This window comes from Coregonus clupeaformis, chromosome 1, assembly GCF_020615455.1.
Source record: "Coregonus clupeaformis isolate EN_2021a chromosome 1, ASM2061545v1, whole genome shotgun sequence".
In the NCBI taxonomy this organism is placed as follows: Eukaryota; Metazoa; Chordata; class Actinopteri; order Salmoniformes; family Salmonidae; genus Coregonus; species Coregonus clupeaformis.
In genome coordinates this window covers 66,947,919-66,968,415 of record NC_059192.1, presented here as the reverse complement: position 1 = coordinate 66,968,415, position 20,497 = coordinate 66,947,919, and the positions used below count along the sequence as shown (strand labels likewise).

The 20,497-nt window shown below is 42.1% G+C and overlaps 1 protein-coding gene across 2 annotated transcripts in view; it reads right to left on the bottom strand.

Moving 5' to 3' along the window:
- LOC121572485 (double C2-like domain-containing protein alpha) overlaps positions 1-20,497 on the bottom strand; it is a 104,008-nt gene that overhangs the window by 14,931 nt on the left and 68,580 nt on the right. The window contains exons 7-9 of one of the 2 annotated variants that reach the window (XM_041884556.1): positions 18,792-18,851; positions 6,128-6,330; positions 4,254-4,335 (exon numbers count right to left, since the gene is read on the bottom strand). In XM_041884556.1, coding sequence (XP_041740490.1) covers positions 4,254-4,335; positions 6,128-6,330; positions 18,792-18,851 — 345 coding nt within the window. The remainder of the gene's footprint in view (positions 1-4,253; positions 4,336-6,127; positions 6,331-18,791; positions 18,852-20,497) is intronic. The other variant, XM_041884562.1, reaches the window with a different exon arrangement.

The following is a 20,497-nucleotide window of genomic DNA, read 5'->3' as shown; positions in this document are numbered from 1 at the left end:
GGGGCTCCACGCAAGATCTCACCCCGTGGGGTCAAAATGGTCACAAGAACGGTGAGCAAAAATCCCAGAACCACACGGGGGTACCTAGTGAATGACCTGCAGAGAGCTGGGACCAAAGTAACAAAGCCTACCATCAGTAACACACTACGCCGCCAGGGACTCAAATCCTGCAGTGCCAGACGTGCCCCCCTGCTTAAGCCAGTACATGTCCAGGCCCGTCTGAAGTTTGCTAGAGTGCATTTGGATGATCCAGAAGAGGATTGGGAGAATGTCATATGGTCAGATGAAACCAAAATATAACTTTTTGGTAAAAACTCAACTCGTCGTGTTTGGAGGACAAAGAATGCTGAGTTGCATCCAAAGAACACCATACCTACTGTGAAGCATGGGGGTGGAAACATCATGCTTTGGGGCTGTTTTTCTGCAAAGGGACCAGGACGACTGATCCGTGTAAAGGAAAGAATGAATGGGGCCATGTATCGTGAGATTTTGAGTGAAAACCTCCTTCCATCAGCAAGGGCATTGAAGATGAAACGTGGCTGGGTCTTTCAGCATGACAATGATCCCAAACACACCGCCCGGGCAACGAAGGAGTGGCTTTGTAAGAAGCATTTCAAGGTCCTGGAGTGGCCTAGCCAGTCTCCAGATCTCAACCCCATAGAAAATCTTTGGAGGGAGTTGAAAGTCCGTGTTGCCCAGCAACAGCCCCAAAACATCACTGCTCTAGAGGAGATCTGCATGGAGGAATGGGCCAAAATACCAGCAACAGTGTGTGAAAACCTTGTGAAGACTTACAGAAAACGTTTGACCTGTGTCATTGCCAACAAAGGGTATATAACAAAGTATTGAGAAACTTTTGTTATTGACCAAATACTTATTTTCCACCATAATTTGCAAATAAATTCATTAAAAATCCTACAATGTGATTTTCTGGAAATGTTTTTCTCATTTTGTCTGTCATAGTTGACGTGTACCTATGATGAAAATTACAGGCCTCTCTCATCTTTTTAAGTGGGAGAACTTGCACAATTGGTGGCTGACTAAATACTTTTTTCCCCCACTGTATATATACAGTGGGGAGAACAAGTATTTGATACACTGCCGATTTTGCAGGTTTTCCTACTTACAAAGCATGTAGAGGTCTGTAATTTTTATCATAGGTACACTTCAACTGTGAGAGACGGAATCTAAAACAAAAATCCAGAAAATCACATTGTATGATTTTTAAGTAGTTAATTTGCATTTTATTGCATGACATAAGTATTTGATACATCAGAAAAGCACAACTTAATATTTGGTACAGAAACCTTTGTTTGCAATTACAGAGATCATACGTTTCCTGTAGGTCTTGACCAGGTTTGCACACACTGCAGCAGGGATTTTGGCCCACTCCTCCATACAGACCTTCTCCAGATCCTTCAGGTTTCGGGGCTGTCGCTGGGCAATACAGACTTTCAGCTCCCTCCAAAGATTTTCTATTGGGTTCAGGTCTGGAGACTGGCTAGGCCACTCCAGGAGAGGTCTGTGAGAGCTGGAATTCTTACTGGTTGGTAGGTGATCAAATACTTATGTCATGCAATAAAATGCAAATGAATTACTTAAAAATCATACAATGTGATTTTCTTGATTTTTTTGATATGATAAAAATTACAGACCTCTACATGCTTTGTAAGTAGGAAAACCTGCAAAATCGGCAGTGTATCAAATACTTGTTCTCCCCACTGTATATAGTGTATCTGCTGCTTATAAGTCTTGCATTCCCAAACAAATTCCCAAACAGAGAGTTGTTTAGCCAAGTGGAAATACTAACAATGCAAACCATTGCCTTTTAAAAAGGTGAAATTGCCTTTAAAAGGCACATTGTCAGTAGTCCAGTGCGCTGCTCTGTAATGTGCCTTGGATTGAATCCCGGCACAGTGTTGGTAATGAGTAGAGGTGGTCAGGGTGGTTGTTGCCATGTGTGCATTACAATTAGCCAGCTCCACAATTGCGTGTGTTCTTTTGGCTAGTGTTGTTTGGCAATTGTTGCGGAAACTTTCGAATGACTTTGCAACCCTGTATTTCAGGGCCGGGAAGATACCAAAAATGAAATCACGAAGCAGACCAAACTCTTTGGTTCTTTAAAAACTTGCTGTGTGTAAAATATTGTATGCTATAGCTTGAAAATAAATACATGTGACAAATTATGTTCGTTTCCAACATTAGGGCTGTTTTTCCTAAAGAAGTTAAATCTGCTTCGTGTTTTGTTTCCTTGCCATGATAATAACGAGTATCGCGAAACTGGTATCATTCCGGCCCTACTGAATTTCCACCTAGCTACTAGCTCTGAGAGGAAGGGGGCCACCTTGAAAAGAGAGACAAAATATATTTATTTTATTGGTCCTTTTGGGTCATACTTTACATTGTCATTATTTCTGCTTGGCTAAACTGCCCTTTTGTGAATTTGTTTGGGAATGCAAGACATATAAGCAGCAGATATCTATCTATATATAGCTACATTATTTTTTAAAGCAGTGCATAGGACGCAGCCTCGATGGCCAATACAGTGAAGACTCCAGCAGAGTTAGACAATTAGTATCTGCACAGTTCAACAAAACCAATCAACTAAAATATATTGATAATCACCTACAATCGCCTATAGTAAGTATAGTCCTGGATTCCTTTTAGTCCAGGACAAAGCTTAATCTGGATCTCGGAAATCGGTCCTTAAACAGAAAACAAACATGACTATCTTTATCTGATTAAAAGAATATACTGTAATGCCAGGCATACACTACATGATTTTGTCACGAATTTGCCACCTTTTTGCTGTCCCAGATGAATTTTCATCATCGGGGTGAAATCCTATGAATTTGGGCTAGGATCAGTACGTCGGGACACGTGTAGTTTGGTCATGCTGTAGTATGAGCAGTGCTACGTTGCGATTGGCCAAGGACTGCTGCCAATAGCCAATGAGCATGCAGCATGTGAGACCAAAACAATGATGGCGAAGAGGAAAGCAACAAGAACGCGCACCGTGTGTACAGAGGTGATGGAAGACAGATTGGTGGAGCTGTGGAAAGAACGCAGCTGCGTTTCAATGTGCGAGTTCGTTTTACATGGCCCGTTGCCCTGGTTGGGCGGGATTTTATTATTTTTGAACATTTCATTGGTCCTTGAGTGATATATCCACCCACCCGGGGCACCGTGCCATGCAAAACAAACCAATATTACATCTGCGTCCTACCATGACAGAAACCAAAAATATAATTTCATATTATCGTTATTCTTTAATATTAAGCCCATATTCTGCACCTCCGTGAAATCTATTTTTTGATGTTTCTACACATAAGATTTTTTTTTTTAGCTCACTGTTTGCGTGTCTGCATTTTTTTCCTACGACAACCAAGAAACGCAGGAAAGGATCAACTAGGGTATCATTGTGTAATGTGAGCACCCACGTCCTGGGTTTGAGAGTGGACGGAATGAAAGATTTGGGACAAGGAAATCGCAAAATGTGAGCACGTCCAAGTTGTTAAGATTTTAGAAGTTGTGTAATGTATGCCCGGCATAACTGATAGCCTGGTCCCAGATCTGTTTGCACATGATAACAAAAACAGACTGGCACTCAGGCTGTAGAAGTGATTGGTTGAAATGAGAACCCACACAGTGGCTGTCCCCAGAACTGGAGCAGAGAAACTCAAGTGTAATATGCATATACAGTATGTAACACCAGTCATTTATACAATGATATTGCTTGACTTATGTTTTCCCTTAAAATAGTGTTTAGTGAATAATTTGTTCATGAGTCATAACACTGAACACTTCAAGAAAGTGTTTATATTTTATTTATATTGCACTGTTGTTCAAACCATTTATTAGTATGTTTGCAGTGCAAACGGCACAGGTATGAGCATCCTCTGAATGACTACAATGTGAAATGTAAGCGCTGTATTGTACAAATACCGGTATATAATTGGGCATTTTAGAGAAATGATGCGAAAACAAAAGGCTGATTGTGTCTCCGAGGACTGATTATAGTCCTAATAAGCTGTCTTCATGCCACTGCTCGGTACACACCGCAGGTTTCACAAACACACACATGCACACAAACACAAGAACACACACAAGCACAAGAACACATACAAGCATGCACATGAACACACACACTGCACAATTCACACAGATTCTATCTTGCACACACAAGCACAAGAACCACACACACACACACACAAACACACATGTACAGTATAAACACACACACTGAGCTCTACCTCATTAAACTCAGGGTTAAGAGTCTTTTTTATGACGGCTGTTTTATGCTTGGATTTCTTCTGCAGGTCTGGCTTGAGGTACCTGATACAGAGTAATGTGAGGCTGTCACACTCCATTAAGAAAACACAAACTCAATTCATTATGCAGTCCAAACTGGTGCACTATGTAGGGAATAGGGTGCCATTTGCCATTGTCATTCCTAAGGCAAGGTCGTGTTTAAAGCTACATTCTGCATGATTTCTTGCTGCTATTGTAATTGCAAATCCCCATCCACTGAAACTTTTGCAGATATGCAGACTTATAATGTAGAAATGCATATACAGCGTATAAACATCTTCTGAAACACATTAAATCTCAAACATAACCTTCGGAGCGTGATATTGTTACATTCCAAATGTAAAGACCCCATCATTTATAGGGTAGATATGATTCTGTCATCATACAGCATAAGAAACTATGGTTGTGTCCCAATTGCACCCTATTCACATTTGACCAGATCCTATAGGCCCTGGTCAAACGTAATGGACTATATAGGGAATAGGGTACTATTTGGTACGCCGCCCATGTCCCAATCTATACTGTATATTACATTTCTAGCTATGTGTGTCATAACAAGGACAATTCTGAACGTGAAATCATATTATCTTATGGTCTGAGACTTAAGCTACACAGTAGAATCTTTAACTGTGCCGAGTATCTCTCGCTGTGCTCTGACACATTCTCTAATATCTAAACTGACAGAAAGCTAGTGTTCTGCATTTCCCTCACACACATTTTCCACCCACCACCCCGCAGCACGAAGACCTGATGTTCTCCCCCACACTCAGACACAACAAAACAGATGGGGAATTTACTGAGTGCTAACACAGAACAAAGAGCGAGAGAGCGAGGTAGAGAGAGAGAGCGAGAGAAGAAACAGAATGAGATGCTGCGTGTGTGTGTATGCCTGTGTGTGTGTGCATGCATGAGTTTGTGTCTGCATGCATGAGTGTGTGTGTGTGTGTGCATGAGCGTGTGTGTGTGAGAGAGAAAGCGTCTGCAGGACAGACATTTGATTGTGTGCACTGGCGGTAGGAAAACGGTAGCATGTTTATTGGTATGCCTTGCTTGTACTTTAACCTGAGGGCATATTTATTTGGCATATTTCTCCAAGAAAGTGTGTACGTGTGTGTTTATGTACGTGTGAAAGGGAGGTAAAGTGAGATGTTTGCTCGGCACGGCCACTGTTTTTTACTAATTCCAGGGAAAGCTCAAGGCCAGTGACGGCATTCAAGTGAACACATTGACAAGGGATGAAATGTTCAGTTCCTTTGTCCGATTTCTGTCAGGATGCATCAGTCACGCTGGGAACAATTCCACATCTCACTAGCCATGGCTTGCACACGCACACACACTCTCTCTCTCAATTACTTTTGAAATGCAATTGTGCAAAGGCTCCAGTCCATAAATCTCTGTATGTTACTCAAAGGGCACCTACAGTAAGATGGTCATCTCAATAACCATAACTCCCTGTACACTGCATCTCTTTCTACCCCTCATGCCCACTGGAAATAATAACGTATTTGTTTTCTTTCAGATACTTTGAACCTTTCATTGAGCCTGCCTGGAGTGCCGAATGGTAGGAGTTTTCACTTTTGGCACTATTCCATTTGTTCTGTTACACCATTCAAGCTCAATCAAGCGCATCTTAAATATTTAAAAGAAAACAAAACATTTGTACACAAGAAAAACGGTACGAAAACGTGTGAAACGGGGAACTTGTACAATAAGAAACACTAATTTTCATTTCCGTTGCAAAACGTTTTGCTGCGTTGTGCTCTAATGAACACAACCCAGGTCTAGTATTGGTATCAGGGTCAAAGCCTATACTCACGTTTTGACGTAGGGGTCCGAGAATCCGTTGACGTCCATGGCTGCTAGGTGGGCGCAGCGTTGCACACCCACACAGAGCCCTCCGCGGGCCCTCTCCTTGGCCTCCCCTTTGGCCTTATCGACCTCACTGGACGGGGGGAGGAACTGCAGGCAGAGCAGCAGACGACCCCTCTCCTCCAGACTCCTCTGCTGTTCACTCTCCCACTGAGAGAGAGGGACATTGAGAAAAAGTGGTAGAGAGAAAAGGAGAGAGAGTGAGAGATTGTGTATTGACCTTTTGTGTCTGTACTGAAGGGACTTAAGTTAGCAGTCACAGCATTCGTCAGACATGATGTTGACATAGCAACTACTAGCTGAAAGGACCTAGCAGCAAGTCGTTGGGAAAAAGGATGTGCAGGGTCAAAAAAAGTTATCAAAACTGATTGAACTAACCTGTATTGGAAGGGTATAGCGTTATATAGTATATACATTAGCGAAACCCTGTTCTATAGGCAGTAACTTAATGGATATGATTAATTCGATTCTATGCAATTTAATCTTTGTGGACTGCAACCATCATAAATGGTTTATAATCTGTCTAATTAAAAGCTTGAAAATATTTGAGTGTGGAATTCCACTCAAATAATTGGGGCCAGTGGCATGTCCCTGGATGAAGTGCTTCTTTTGAGCCTAAAAGGACAACATCTGTGAAAGAATGTAGGAGCAGACCCACCGCAAGTTTACGGCTTATGGTATTATAATATAGTTATACCACAACATTGTTGAATACTCGTTTCTGATTGGTTAGAAGGGCATTCTAGAATGGACATTAAAACCAGATAACAGAACGGTTGGAAAAGATATCGGGACAGTTGTACAAGATATTGGGACACCTTGCAATCATTATGCAATAAGCGGCTACACATTCAGACCGTACTTGCTACAAAGTTACAGAAAGCTAAACCAACAACCACACAAACCGAAATTGAACACATTGTAAACGCAGGTCCAACGAGGAAAAACTTAGCTAGCTAGCATTGATTTGTTTTTGCAGAGACATATTTTTTTGGAGCATCTGATGACCTAACGTGGTGAGTGATGAAAATGATTTTCTCTGGTCCCTACTGTTGCAGTCATGACACAAGTGGCTCTATGCTGTCAAATACTCCCACGTTTCTAATTTGACCAGCTGTTTTCAGAAACTAATATTTTTGAATTTGGTTGTCATATTGGCAGGTTTGCTAGCAACAAACTAGTTGTGTTTGATATGCAATGTGATCTCCTCGTAACGAACAGTGTTGAGTGTCCTGAAGAGAAGGCTAACTTTTCTAGCTATGCCAGGCAAAATTGGGCATTATCAGCTCATTGTTATGGATGTATCCAAATGAATGTCAATAGAAAACAGCTACTTTGCTGTTATTTTGGCTGCAGAGGTTGTGACTGTGTTAGCCGTAGGTAGCTGACTAGCTAGCAAGCAAGGGATAAGAACATTGCCAGCGAGCATGGCAACGGAATATAAAGAACGAACGACTGGGATGCGTCCATACATTTTGAACTAATTGAACGAACGACTGGGTCGTGACTCTAGCAACCAAAAGATGAGAAAGTATGAATTAGCTTATAAAAATGAAAATATTAACTAAAGAAAAGTATTTATACCGGTAAATGTGTGCTTTCATATTGTTTTCTTAAGCAATTGTGGGTGGTATAAGTGGGATAAACAGCTCCGTTCTGTACATTAACTCTCAAGGCAATGTACATAACTTTGGCATTTATGCCTTACATAAAGTATATTTAATACTTATGGATACAGTGTCATGTTAGCAAAAGATGTGTGCCATTGTTGAATTACTGCATTGGGACATTGTCTTCCAACAGGTGCATCACTACTACGCGTTGCTAGTCCATCAGTACAGACGAACACGTTATCTGACATAAGACAATAGCCTTTGGGTTGAAACACGTCAATACATTGGAATGGCTTCACGGTTGCTTCACGGTTGGGATGGTGATCTTCGGCTTGCAAGCAACCCCCTTTTTCCTCCAAACATAACGATGGTCATTATGGCCAAACAGTTATATTTTTGTTTCATCAGACCAGAGGACATTTCTCCAAAAAGTACGATCTTTGTCCCCATGTGCAGTTGCAAACCGTAGTCTGGCTTTTTTATGGCGGTTTTGGAGCAGTGGCTTCTTCCTTGCCGAGCGGCCTTTCAGGTTATGTCGATATAGGACTCGTTTTACTGTGGATATAGATACTTTTGTACCTGTTTCCTCCAGCATCTTCATATGGAATCATGTAGTAATCAAATAAGTGTTAAACAAATCAAAATATATGTTATATTTGAGATTCTTCAAATAGCCATCCTTTGCCTTGATGACAGCTTTGCACACTCTTGGCATTCTCTCAACCAGCTTCATGAGGTAGTCACCTGGAATGCATTTCAATTAACAGGTGTGCCTTCTTAAAAGTTAATTTGTGGAATTTCTTTCCTTCTTAATGCGTTTGAGCCAATCAGTTGTGTTGTGACAAGGTAGGGTTGGTATACAGAAGATAGACCTATTTGGTAAAAGACCAAGTCCATATTATGTCAAAAACAGCTAAAATAAGCAAAGAGAAACGACAGTCCATCATTACTTTAAGACATGAAGGTCAGTCAATCTGGAAAATGTCAAGAACTTTGAAAGTTTCTTCAAGTGCAGTCGCAAAAACCATGAAGCACTATGATGAAACTGGCTCTCATGAGGACTGCCACAGGAAAGGAAGACCCAGAGTTACCTCTGCTGCAAGTAAGTTCATTAGAGTTACCTGCCTCAGAAAATACAGCCCAAATAAATGCTTCACAGAATTCAACTAACAGACACATCTCAACATCAACTGTTCAGAGGGGACTGTGTGAATCAGGCCTTCATGGTCAAATTGCTGCAAAGAAACCACTACTAAAGGACACCAATAAGAAGAAGAGACCTGCTTGGGCCAAGAAACACGAGCAATGGACATTAGACCGGTGGAAATATGGCCTTTGGTCTGGAGTCAAAATTGGAGATTTTTGGGTCTAACCGCCGTGTCTTTGTGAGACGTGGTGTGGGTGAACGGATTATCTCCGCATGTGTAGTTCCCACCGTAAAGCATGGAGGAGGAGGAGTTATGGTGTGGGGGTGCTTTGCTGGTGACACTGTCTGTGATTTATTTAGAATTCAAGGCACACTTAACCAGCATTGCTACCACAGTATTCTGCAGCTCTACGTCATCCCATCTGGTTTGGGCTTAGTGGGACTATTATTTGTTTTTCAACAGGACAATGACCCAACACACCTCCAGGCTGTGTAAAGGCTATTTTACCAAGAAGGAGAGTGATGGAGTGCTGCATCAGATGACCTGGCCTCCACAATCCCCTGACCTCAACCCAATTGAGATGGTTTGGGATGAGTCAGACGGCAGAAAGTGCTCAGCATATGTGGGAACTCCTTGAAGACCGTTGGAAAAGCATTCCAGGTGAAGTTGGTGAGAGAATGCCAAGAGTGTGCAAAGCTGTCATCAAGGCAAAGGGTGGCTACTTTGAAGAATCTAAAATATAAATTATATTTTGATTTGTTTAACACTTTTTTGGTTACTGCATTATTCCATATGTGTTATTTCATAGTTTTGATGTCTTCACTATAATTCTACAATGTAGAAAATAGTAAAAATAAAGAAAAACCCTTGAATGAGTAGGTGTGTCCAAACTTTTGTTTAGTACTGTAGATCTGGTCCGATCCTAACGAAGGAAACAGCGGAAAAGTCCATTTTTAAACTACTTTATTAACCGTAGCTGATAAAGCATGAGGGAGAGAAGAGACAGAGAGGTGTTGCCCATTTCCCTTTTCCCTTTTTTGTGAACAAAATGTGCAATGCATTTTCCGAACTGTGAAAGGCAGCAATACGCAATAAAGCGTCTAGTCTGCCGGAAACCGGACAAAAAAGAAGAAAAAGAAGAAGCAGAGAGAGGTGTCGCTCTAGCAGGCAGAGCATGGGGGGTCTAGTAGTATTATATATTTTTTATTATGCCCAGCTCACGAGGCCCCTTGATGATGTGAGACAATTGCCTTACATCATCCTAATGGTAAGTCCGCCAGTATTCTTATGCTGGTGACAAGCCCAATTTCCCCTCTGGGGATCAATAAAGTTTATCCATTCATTCATCCCCTTGTGTGTCTTACAGACTGACTATTGTGATGAAAGAGTCTGATAGCAAGCACAGTGCGGTACGCATCATGCCACATCACATTAAGATTGATGGATGAAGGAATAGAAAATAAAAGCGAGGGAGCAGCCACTCAAAGAAGCTAAGAATGATGAGATGCAACATCTCAGGGAAGCATGAGTCACTCCATGGCCACAGGCAGAGCCGAGCTACATACATGTATTTATAGTGAAGCGTACATTCGTCTATATTCCACATCCATTTTTACCCCCTTACATGTATGTCTATTTCTTGTTATTTTGTGAGCGCATAAATTCACCAACCTTTGATTAGGGCTGTTACAGTGACCATATTACCGCAACACCGGTGGTCACGAGGCATGACCACAGTCAAATTCCACGTAAACGTTTAGTAAAGGTAACTAGGCTTCTCCAAACTCTGATGCTGATAATGGTCATTAGTAGCATACCAAACTTGCTAACTACCTGGTACTCAGCACTCTATTGTCCCTTTAATCACTCTGACATCAATGCAAATGTAATAAAAAACATTCAAGCACTTCATGAGAGCCAATGAGCTCATGTTGCGCAACATTTCTATAAACTATGCAATTGCATGAGAAAACAGAGTTTTGATGGTCTCTATTGAAAAGAGGAGGATCCCATCAGCTTTCTATAGGCTAGACCTACTATATTTATTTCTCAACATTCCTAATATTAAGCACATTGCTTCGCTTTACAACAGGAGTATAGCCTACCTGGCTGTCATGAAAATGAACCACGGGAAAGTGCATAGATGACATGTATTTTTTTCTCCCCCTGTCCCTGTTCTGAGACAGGTGCATGATAATGGTTCATTCTAAATCAAAACTAATTTCATACATACAGTACCAGTCAAAAGTTTGGACACACCTACTCATTCCAGGGTTTTTCTTTATTTTTACTATTTTCTACATTGTAGAATAATAGTGAAGACATCAACACTAGGAAATAACACATATGGAATCATGTAGTAACCAAAAAAGTGTTAAACAAATCAAAATATATTTTATATTTGAGATTCTTCAAATAGCCACCCTTTGCCTTGATGACAGCTTTTGGCATTCTCTCAACCAGCTTCATGAGGTAGTCACCTGGAATGCATTTCAATTAACAGGTGTGCCTTCTTAAAAGTTAATTTGTGGAATTTCTTTCCTTCGTAATGCGTTTGAGCCAATCAGTTGTGTTGTGACAAGGTAGGGTTGGTATACAAAAGATAGCCCTATTTGGTAAAAGACCAAGTCCATATTATGGCAAAAACAGCTCAAATAAGCAAAGAGAAACGACAGTCCATCATTACTTTAAGACATTAAGGTCAGTCAATTCTGAACATTTCAAGAACTTTGAACGTTTCTTCAAGTGCAGTCGCAGAAACCATGAAGCTGTCATGAACCCTGCATCCTGAGTCTGTTCCTGCCTGGGTTGCCGTTTTTCTGCTCGGTATCTCCTGTTTTCCCGAAGGTTCCTGAACGCACCCTGTCCGGTTGCCGGGCAACGTTGCTAGGTGGGTGATCTCTCGATTACCCGCACCTGCTTCTCATCAGCCTCGGCACACCTGGTCCTGATCATCACCCCTTCTTAAGCTCTGACCTGACATCCATTCCCTGCCGGATCGTTAGCCATTAACAGTATGTTTTGCCAGTGTATCAGCCTCTGAGTACTAGCGTTAGTTTTGTTGTTTTTGCACCTTGTTGACCTGCCTTGTACTTACCTCCGTTTTTTTCTGTCTACAGTCATTCTCCCGGAACCTTCACCCAACCCCTGCCGTGCCATCATTTAATCTGCCACTTCACCTCCACCTACTCATCTCCGCCACCCGCTCCGTCTCCTGGATTATTCTGCATCCTTTTGAATCTGTAAATAAACACTCACCTTCGTTCAACTCACCTTGTCCTGGTCTGCTTCTGGGTTCGGTCTTAGAGAACCGTGACAGAAGCGCTATGATGAAAGTGGCTCTCATGAGGACCGCCACAGGAAAGGAAGACCCAGAGTTAACTCTGCTGCAGAGGATAAGTTCATTAGAGTTACCAGCCTCAGATAATACAGCCCAAATAAATGCTTCACAGAGTTCAAGTAACAGACACATCTCAACATCAACTGTTCAGAGGAGACTGCGTGAATCAGGCCTTCATGGTCGTATTGCTGCAAAGAAACCACTACTAAAGGACACCAATAAGAAGAAGAGACTTGCTTGGGCCAAGAAACACGAGCAATGGACATTAGACTGGTGGAAATCTGTCCTTTGGTCTGATGAGTCCAAACCACAGTGTCTTTGTGAGACGCAGAGTAGGTGATGCATGGAGGAGGAGGTGTGATGGTGTGGGGGTGTTTTGCTGGTGACACTGTCTGTGGTTTATTTAGAATTCAAGGCACATTTAACCAGCATGGCTACCACAGCATTCTGCAGCGATACGCCATCCCATCTGGTTTGCGCTGATGGGACTATTATTTGTTTTTCAACAGGACAATGACCCAAAACACACCTCCAGGCTGTGTAAGGGCTATTTTACCAAGAAGGAGAGTGATGGAGTGCTACATCAGATGACCTGGCCTCCACAATCACCTGACCTCAACCCAATTGAGATGGTTTGGGATGAGTTGGACCGCAGAGTGAAGGAAAAGCAGCCAACAAGTGCTCAGCATATGTGGGAACTCCTTCAAGACTGTTGGAAAAGCATTGTTCATGAAGCTGGTTGAGAGAATGCCAAGAGTGTGCAAAGCTGTCATCAAGGCAAAGGGTGGCTACTTTGAAGAATCTAAAATATAAATTATATTTTGATTTGTTTAACACTTTTTTGGTTACTACATGATTCCATATGTGTTATTTCATAGTGTTGATGTCTTCACTATTATTCTACAATGTAGAAAATAGTAAAAATATAGAAAAACCCTTGAATGAGTAGGTGTGTCCAAACTTCTGACTGGTACTGTATATGGCACAGCGGTCCTTAAATGAAAGTGGTATACAATATATATATATATATATATATATATATATATATATATATATATATATATATATCACAGTGGGGAGAACAAGTATTTGATACACTGCCGATTTTGCAGGTTTTCCTACTTACAGTGGGGGAAAAAAGTATTTAGTCAGCCACCAATTGTGCAAGTTCTCCCACTTAAATAGATGAGAGAGGCCTGTAATTTTCATCAACTATGACAGAGAAATTGAGAAAAAAAATTACAGACCTCTACATGCTTTGTACAGTGGGGAAAAAAAGTATTTAGTCAGCCACCAATTGTGCAAGTTCTCCCACTTAAAAAGATGAGAGAGGCCTGTAATTTTCATCATAGGTACACGTCAACTATGACAGACAAATTTAGAAAAAATTATCCAGAAAATCACATTGTAGGATTTTTAATGAATTTATTTGCAAATTATGGTGGAAAATAAGTATTTGGTCACCTACAAACAAGCAAGATTTATGGCACTCAAAGAACTGTAACTTCTTCTTTAAGAGGCTCCTCTGTCCTCCACTCATTACCTGTATTAATGGCACCTGTTTGAACTTGTTATCAGTATAAAAGACACCTGTCCACAACCTCAAACAGTCACACTCCAAACTCCACTATGGCCAAGACCAAAGAGCTGTCAAAGGACACCAGAAACAAAATTGTAGACCTGCACCAGGCTGGGAAGACTGAATCTGCAATAGGTAAGCAGCTTGGTTTGAAGAAATCAACTGTGGGAGCAATTATTAGGAAATGGAAGACATACAAGACCACTGATAATCTCCCTCGATCTGGGGCTCCACGCAAGATCTCACCCTGTGGGGTCAAAATGATCACAAGCAAAAATGAGCAAAAATCCCAGAACCACACGGGGGGACCTAGTGAATGACCTGCAGAGAGCTGGGACCAAAGTAACAAAGCCTACCATCAGTAACACACTACGCCGCCAGGGACTCAAATCCTGCAGTGCCAGACGTGCCCCCCTGCTTAAGCCAGTACATGTCCAGGCCCGTCTGAAGTTTGCTAGAGTGCATTTGGATGATCCAGAAGAGGATTGGGAGAATGTCATATGGTCAGATGAAACCAAAATAGAACTTTTTGGTAAAAACTCAACTCGCCATGTTTGGAGGACAAAGAATGCTGAGTTGCATCCAAAGAACACCATACCTACTGTGAAGCATGAGGGTGGAAACATCATGCTTTGGGGCTGTTTTTCTGCAAAGGGACCAGGATGACTGATCCGTGTAAAGGAAAGAATGAATGGGGCCATGTATCGTGAGATTTTGAGTGAAAACCTCCTTCCATCAGCAAGGGCATTGAAGATGAAACGTGGCTGGGTCTTTCAGCATGACAATGATCCCAAACACACCGCCCGGGCAACGAAGGAGTGGCTTCGTAAGAAGCATTTCAAGGTCCTGGAGTGGCCTAGCCAGTCTCCAGATCTCAACCCCATAGAAAATCTTTGGAGGGAGTTGAAAGTCCGTGTTGCCCAGCGACAGCCCCAAAACATCAATGCTCTAGAGGAGATCTGCATGGAGGAATGGGCCAAAATACCAGCAACAGTGTGTGAAAACATTGTGAAGACTTACAGAAAACGTTTGACCTGTGTCATTGCCAACAAAGGGTATATAACAAAGTATTGAGAAACTTTTGTTATTGACCAAATACTTATTTTCCACCATAATTAGCAAATAAATTCATTAAAAATCCTACAATGTGATTTTCAGGATTTCTTTTTCTCATTTTGTCTGTCATAGTTCCTTTGACAGCTCTTTGGTCTTGGCCATAGTGGAGTTTGGAGTGTGACTGTTTGAGGTTGTGGACAGGTGTCTTTTATACTGATAACAAGTTCAAACAGGTGCCATTAATACAGGTAACGAGTGGAGGACAGAGGAGCCTCTTAAAGAAGAAGTTACAGGTCTGTGAGAGCCAGAAATCTTGCTTGTTTGTAGGTGACCAAATACTTATTTTCCACCATAATTTGCAAATAAATTCATTAAAAATCCTACAATGTGATTTTCTGGATAATTTTTTCTAAATTTGTCTGTCATAGTTGACGTGTACCTATGATGAAAATTACAGGCCTCTCTCATCTTTTTAAGTGGGAGAACTTGCACAATTGGTGGCTGACTAAATACTTTTTTTCCCCACTGTACAAAGCATGTAGAGGTCTGTAATTTGTATCATAGACAAAAATCAAGAAAATCATATTGTATGATTTTTAAGTAATTAATTTGCATTTTATTGCATGACATAAGTATTTGATCACCTACCAACCAGTAAGAATTCCGGCTCTCACAGACCTGTTAGTTTTTCTTTAAGAAGCCCTCCTGTTCTCCACTCATTACCTGTACTAACTGCACCTGTTTGAGTGTGTGGACAGGTGTCTTTTATACAGGTAAAGAGTTCAATCAAACAGACTCCAACCTCTCCACAATGGCCAAGACCAGAGAGCTGTGTAAGGACATCAGGGATAAAATTGTAGACCTGCACAAGGTTGGGATGGGCTACAGTACAATAGGCAAGCAGCTTGGTGAGAAGGCAACAACTGTTGGCGCAATTATTAGAAAATGGAAGAAGTTCAAGATGACGGTCAATCACCCTCGGTCTGGGGCTCCATGCAAGATCAATGATCATGAGGAAGGTGAGGGAACAGCCCAGAACTACACGGCAGGACCTGGTCAATGACCTGAAGAGAGCTGGGACCACAGTCTCAAAGAAAACCATTAGTAACACACTACGCCGTCATGGATTAAAAATCCTGCAGCGCACGCAAGGTCCCCCTGCTCAAGCCAGCGCATGTCCAGGCCCATCTGAAGTTTGCCAATGACCATCTGGATGATCCAGAGGAGGAATGGGAGAAGGTCATGTGGTCTGATGAGACAAAAATATAGCTTTTTGGTCTAAACTCCACTCGCCGTGTTTGGAGGAAGAAGAAGGATGAGTACAACCCCAAGAACACCATCCCAGCCGTGAAGCATGGAGGTGGAAACATCATTCTTTGGGGATGCTTTTCTGCAAAGGGGACAGGACGACTGCACCGTATTTTTGGGAGGATGGATGGGGCCATGTATCGCGAGATCTTGGCCAACAACCTCCTTCCCTCAGTAAGAGCATTGAAGATGGGTCGTGGCTGGGTCTTCCAGCATGACAACGACCCGAAACACACAGCCAGGGCAACTAAGGAGTGGCTCCGTAAGAAGCATCTCAAGGTCCTGGAGTGACCTAGCCAGTCTCCAGACCTGAACCCAATAGAAAGGGAGGGAGCTGAAAGTCCGTATTGCCCAGCGACAGCCCCGAAACCTGAAGGATCTGGAGAAGGTCTGTATGGAGGAGTGGGCCAAAATCCCTGCTGCAGTGTGTGCAAACCTGGTCAAAACCTACAGGAAACGTATGATCTCTGTAATTTTAAACAAAGGTTTCTGTACCAAATATTAAGTTCTGCTTTTCTGATGTATCAAATACTTACAGTGGGGAAAAAAAGTATTTAGTCAGCCACCAATTGTGCAAGTTCTCCCACTTAAAAAGATGAGAGAGGCCTGTAATTTTCATCATAGATATACGTCAACTATGACAGACAAATTGAGAAAAAATTTTCCAGAAAATCCCATTGTAGGATTTTTAATGAATTTATTTGCAAATTATGGTGGAAAATAAGTATTTGGTCACCTACAAACAAGCAAGATTTCTGGCTCTCACAGACCTGTAACTTCTTCTTTAAGAGGCTCCTCTGTCCTCCACTCGTTACCTGTATTAATGGCACCTGTTTGAACTTGTTATCAGTATAAAAGACACCTGTCCACAACCTCAAACAGTCACACTCCAAACTCCACAATGGCCAAGACCAAAGAGCTGTCAAAGGACACCAAAAACAAAATTGTAGACCTGCACCAGGCTGGGAAGCCTGAATCTGCAATAGGTAAGCAGCTTGGTTTGAAGAAATCAACTGTGGGAGCAATTATTAGGAAATGGAAGACATTCAAGACCACTGATAATCTCCCTCGATCAGGGGCTCCACGCAAGATCTCACCCCGTGGGGTCAAAATGATCACAAGAACGGTGAGCAAAAATCCCAGAACCACACGGGGGGACCTAGTGAATGACCTGCAGAGAGCTGGGACCAAAGTAACAAAGCCTACCATCAGTAACACACTACGCCGCCAGGGACTCAAATCCTGCAGTGCCAGACGTGTCCCCCTGCTTAAGCCAGTACATGTCCAGGCCCGTCTGAAGTGCATTTGGATGATCCAGAAGAGGATTGGGAGAATGTCATATGGTCAGATGAAACCAAAATATAACTTTTTGGTAAAAACTCAACTCGTCGTGTTTGGAGGACAAAGAATGCTGAGTTGCATCCAAAGAACACCATACCTACTGTGAAGCATGGGGGTGGAAACATCATGCTTTGGGGCTGTTTTTCTGCAAAGGGACCAGGACGACTGAAAGGAAAGAATGAATGGGGCCATGTATCGTGAGATTTTGAGTGAAAACCTCCTTCCATCAGCAAGGGCATTGAAGATGAAACATGGCTGGGTCTTTCAGCATGACAATGATCCCAAACACACCGCCCGGGCAACGAAGGAGTGGCTTCGTAAGAAGCATTTCAAGGTCCTGGAGTGGCCTAGCCAGTCTCCAGATCTCAACCCCATAGAAAATCTTTGGAGGGAGTTGAAAGTCTGTGTTGCCCAGCGACAGCCCCAAAACATCACTGCTCTAGAGGAGATCTGCATGGAGGAATGGGCCAAAATACCAGCAACAGTGTGTGAAAACCTTGTGAAGACTTACAGAAAACGTTTGACCTGTGTCATTGCCAACAAAGGGTATATAACAAAGTATTGAGAAACTTTTGTTATTGACCAAATACTTATTTTCCACCATCATTTGCCAATAAATTCATAAAAAATCCTACAATGTGATTTTCTGGATTTTTTTTTCTCATTTTGTCTGTCATAGTTGACGTGTACCTATGATGAAAATTACAGGCCTCTCTCATCTTTTTAAGTGGGAGAACTTGCACAATTGGTGGCTGACTAAATATTTTTTTCCCCCACTGTATGTCATGCAATAAAATGCAAATTATTACTTAAAAATCATACAATGTGATTTTCTTGATATTTGTTTCAGATTCCGTCTCTCACAGTTGAAGTGTACCTATGATAAAAATTACAGACCTCTACATGCTTTGTAAGTAGGAAAACCTGCAAAATTGGCAGTGTATCAAATACTTGTTCTCCCCACTGTATATCACAATTTTCATTCACCAATTTTGGCCTTTAATGCAGAGCCAACAGCTGGTCGTGTTAGCATAGGGCTAAGTGTGCCAGGTTATCTCATAGGAAAAGCTAACAGTTGTTTCAGTTGAAGCAAGATGGACCCACCAGGTTTTGGCTCAAGCCTACACTGCCTTTAAAAGTCAAGTGCAGTGCGATGTTGGCACAGTGCTTTTTGTTTGAACCATAGTCAGACAGACCGACAGAGGCAAAAGGGGTGTTTGGTGTACCTCTCTCAGGTAGCAGGAAATGCCTCTCAGTGCCGCACTCATTGCAGAAGGGGAGGGAAGCTGGAGAGAGAGAGAGCGAAATATAGCTGTGAGCAGCTATGAACACATTTCACAGGATGACAGAAAGGTCACAAGATCAGTTGGATAACAAAGCAAGCACTATTACATTTTAGTCATTTAGCAGACCCTCTTATCCAGAGTGACTTACAGGAGCAATTAGGGTTAAGTGCCTTGCTCAAGGGCACATCGACAGATTTTTCACCTAGTCGGCTCGGGGATTAGAAACAGCGACCTTTCGGTTACTGGCACAACGCTCTTAACCACTAAGCTACCTGCCGCCCTATCATGTAGGAACTATCCTCCTTTATGTGCAATCAGTGAAAGCATTACCATGTTTATCTCTCAATATCACAAGGATGATGCAAGTGAAGTTTAGTCTAGTGCTGTAGGTTGGTTATCTTTGAATGCAGCAGGTAATCATTCTTAAAGTAATTACTTAATGTATTGAGTTTATACCAATTCTGGGGTCAATTTGACTAATGGTTTCTAAATATTTTCAGCATTAGTGTATTGGTATCTTGCTGTTATCTTTGAATTCTGGGACTTAATTTTGTCGAAATCTGTTTGCGTAAATTATTTAAATCTCAGTCGGTTCACTCCACATTAGCGTTCCAAAATACTTAAATAAACCCTCACAACTGTAATACGCTGACTGAGCAAGCGGCAGGACTTGCAGGATAAAATATCCACTTTTCACTACGTTCAGACCACATACAGTGCATTCGGAAAGTATTCAGACCCCTTTACTTATAACACATTTTGTTATGTTACAGCTTTATTCTAAAATGGATAAAATTGTTCTTTCCCTCATCAATCTACATACAATAGCCCATAATGACAAAGCAAAAACAGGTGTTTAGAAATTTTTGCAAATGTATAATAACAAAAAACAGAAATATCACATTTACATAAGTATTCAGACCCTTTACTCAGTACTTTGTTGAAGCACCTTTGACAGCGATTATAGCCTCGAGTCTTCTTGGGTATGACACTACAAGCTTGGCATACCTGTATTTGGGGAGTTTCTCCCATTCTTTTCTGCAGATCCTCTCAAGCTCTGTCAGGTTGGATGGGGAGTGTCACTGCACAGCTATTTTCAGGTCTCTCCAGAGATTTTTGATCGGGTTCAAGTCCGGGCTCTGGCAGGCCACTCAAGGATATTCATAGACTTGTCCCGAAGCCACTCCTGTGTTGTCTTGGCTGTGTGCTTAGGGTCGATGTCCTGTTAGAAGGTGAACCTTCGCCCCAGTCAGAGGTCCTGAGGTCTGTGGAGCAGGTTTTCATCAAGGATCTCTCTGTATTTTGCTCCGTTCATCTTTCCCTTGATCCTGACTAGTCTCCCAGTCCCTGCCACTGAAAAACATCCCCACAGCATGATGATGCCACCACCATGCTTCACCGTAGGGATGGTGCCAGGTTTCCTCCAGACGTGACGCTTGGCATTCAGGCCAAAGAGTTCAATCTTGGTTTCATCAGACCAGAGAATCTTGTTTTTCATGGTCTGAGAGTCCTTTAGGTGCCTTTTGGCAAACTCCAAGCGGGCAGTCATGTGCCTTTTACTGAGGAGTGGCGTCCGTCTGGTCACTCTACCATAAAAGCCTTATTGGTGGAGTGCTGCAGAGATTGTTGTCCTTCTGGAAGTTTCT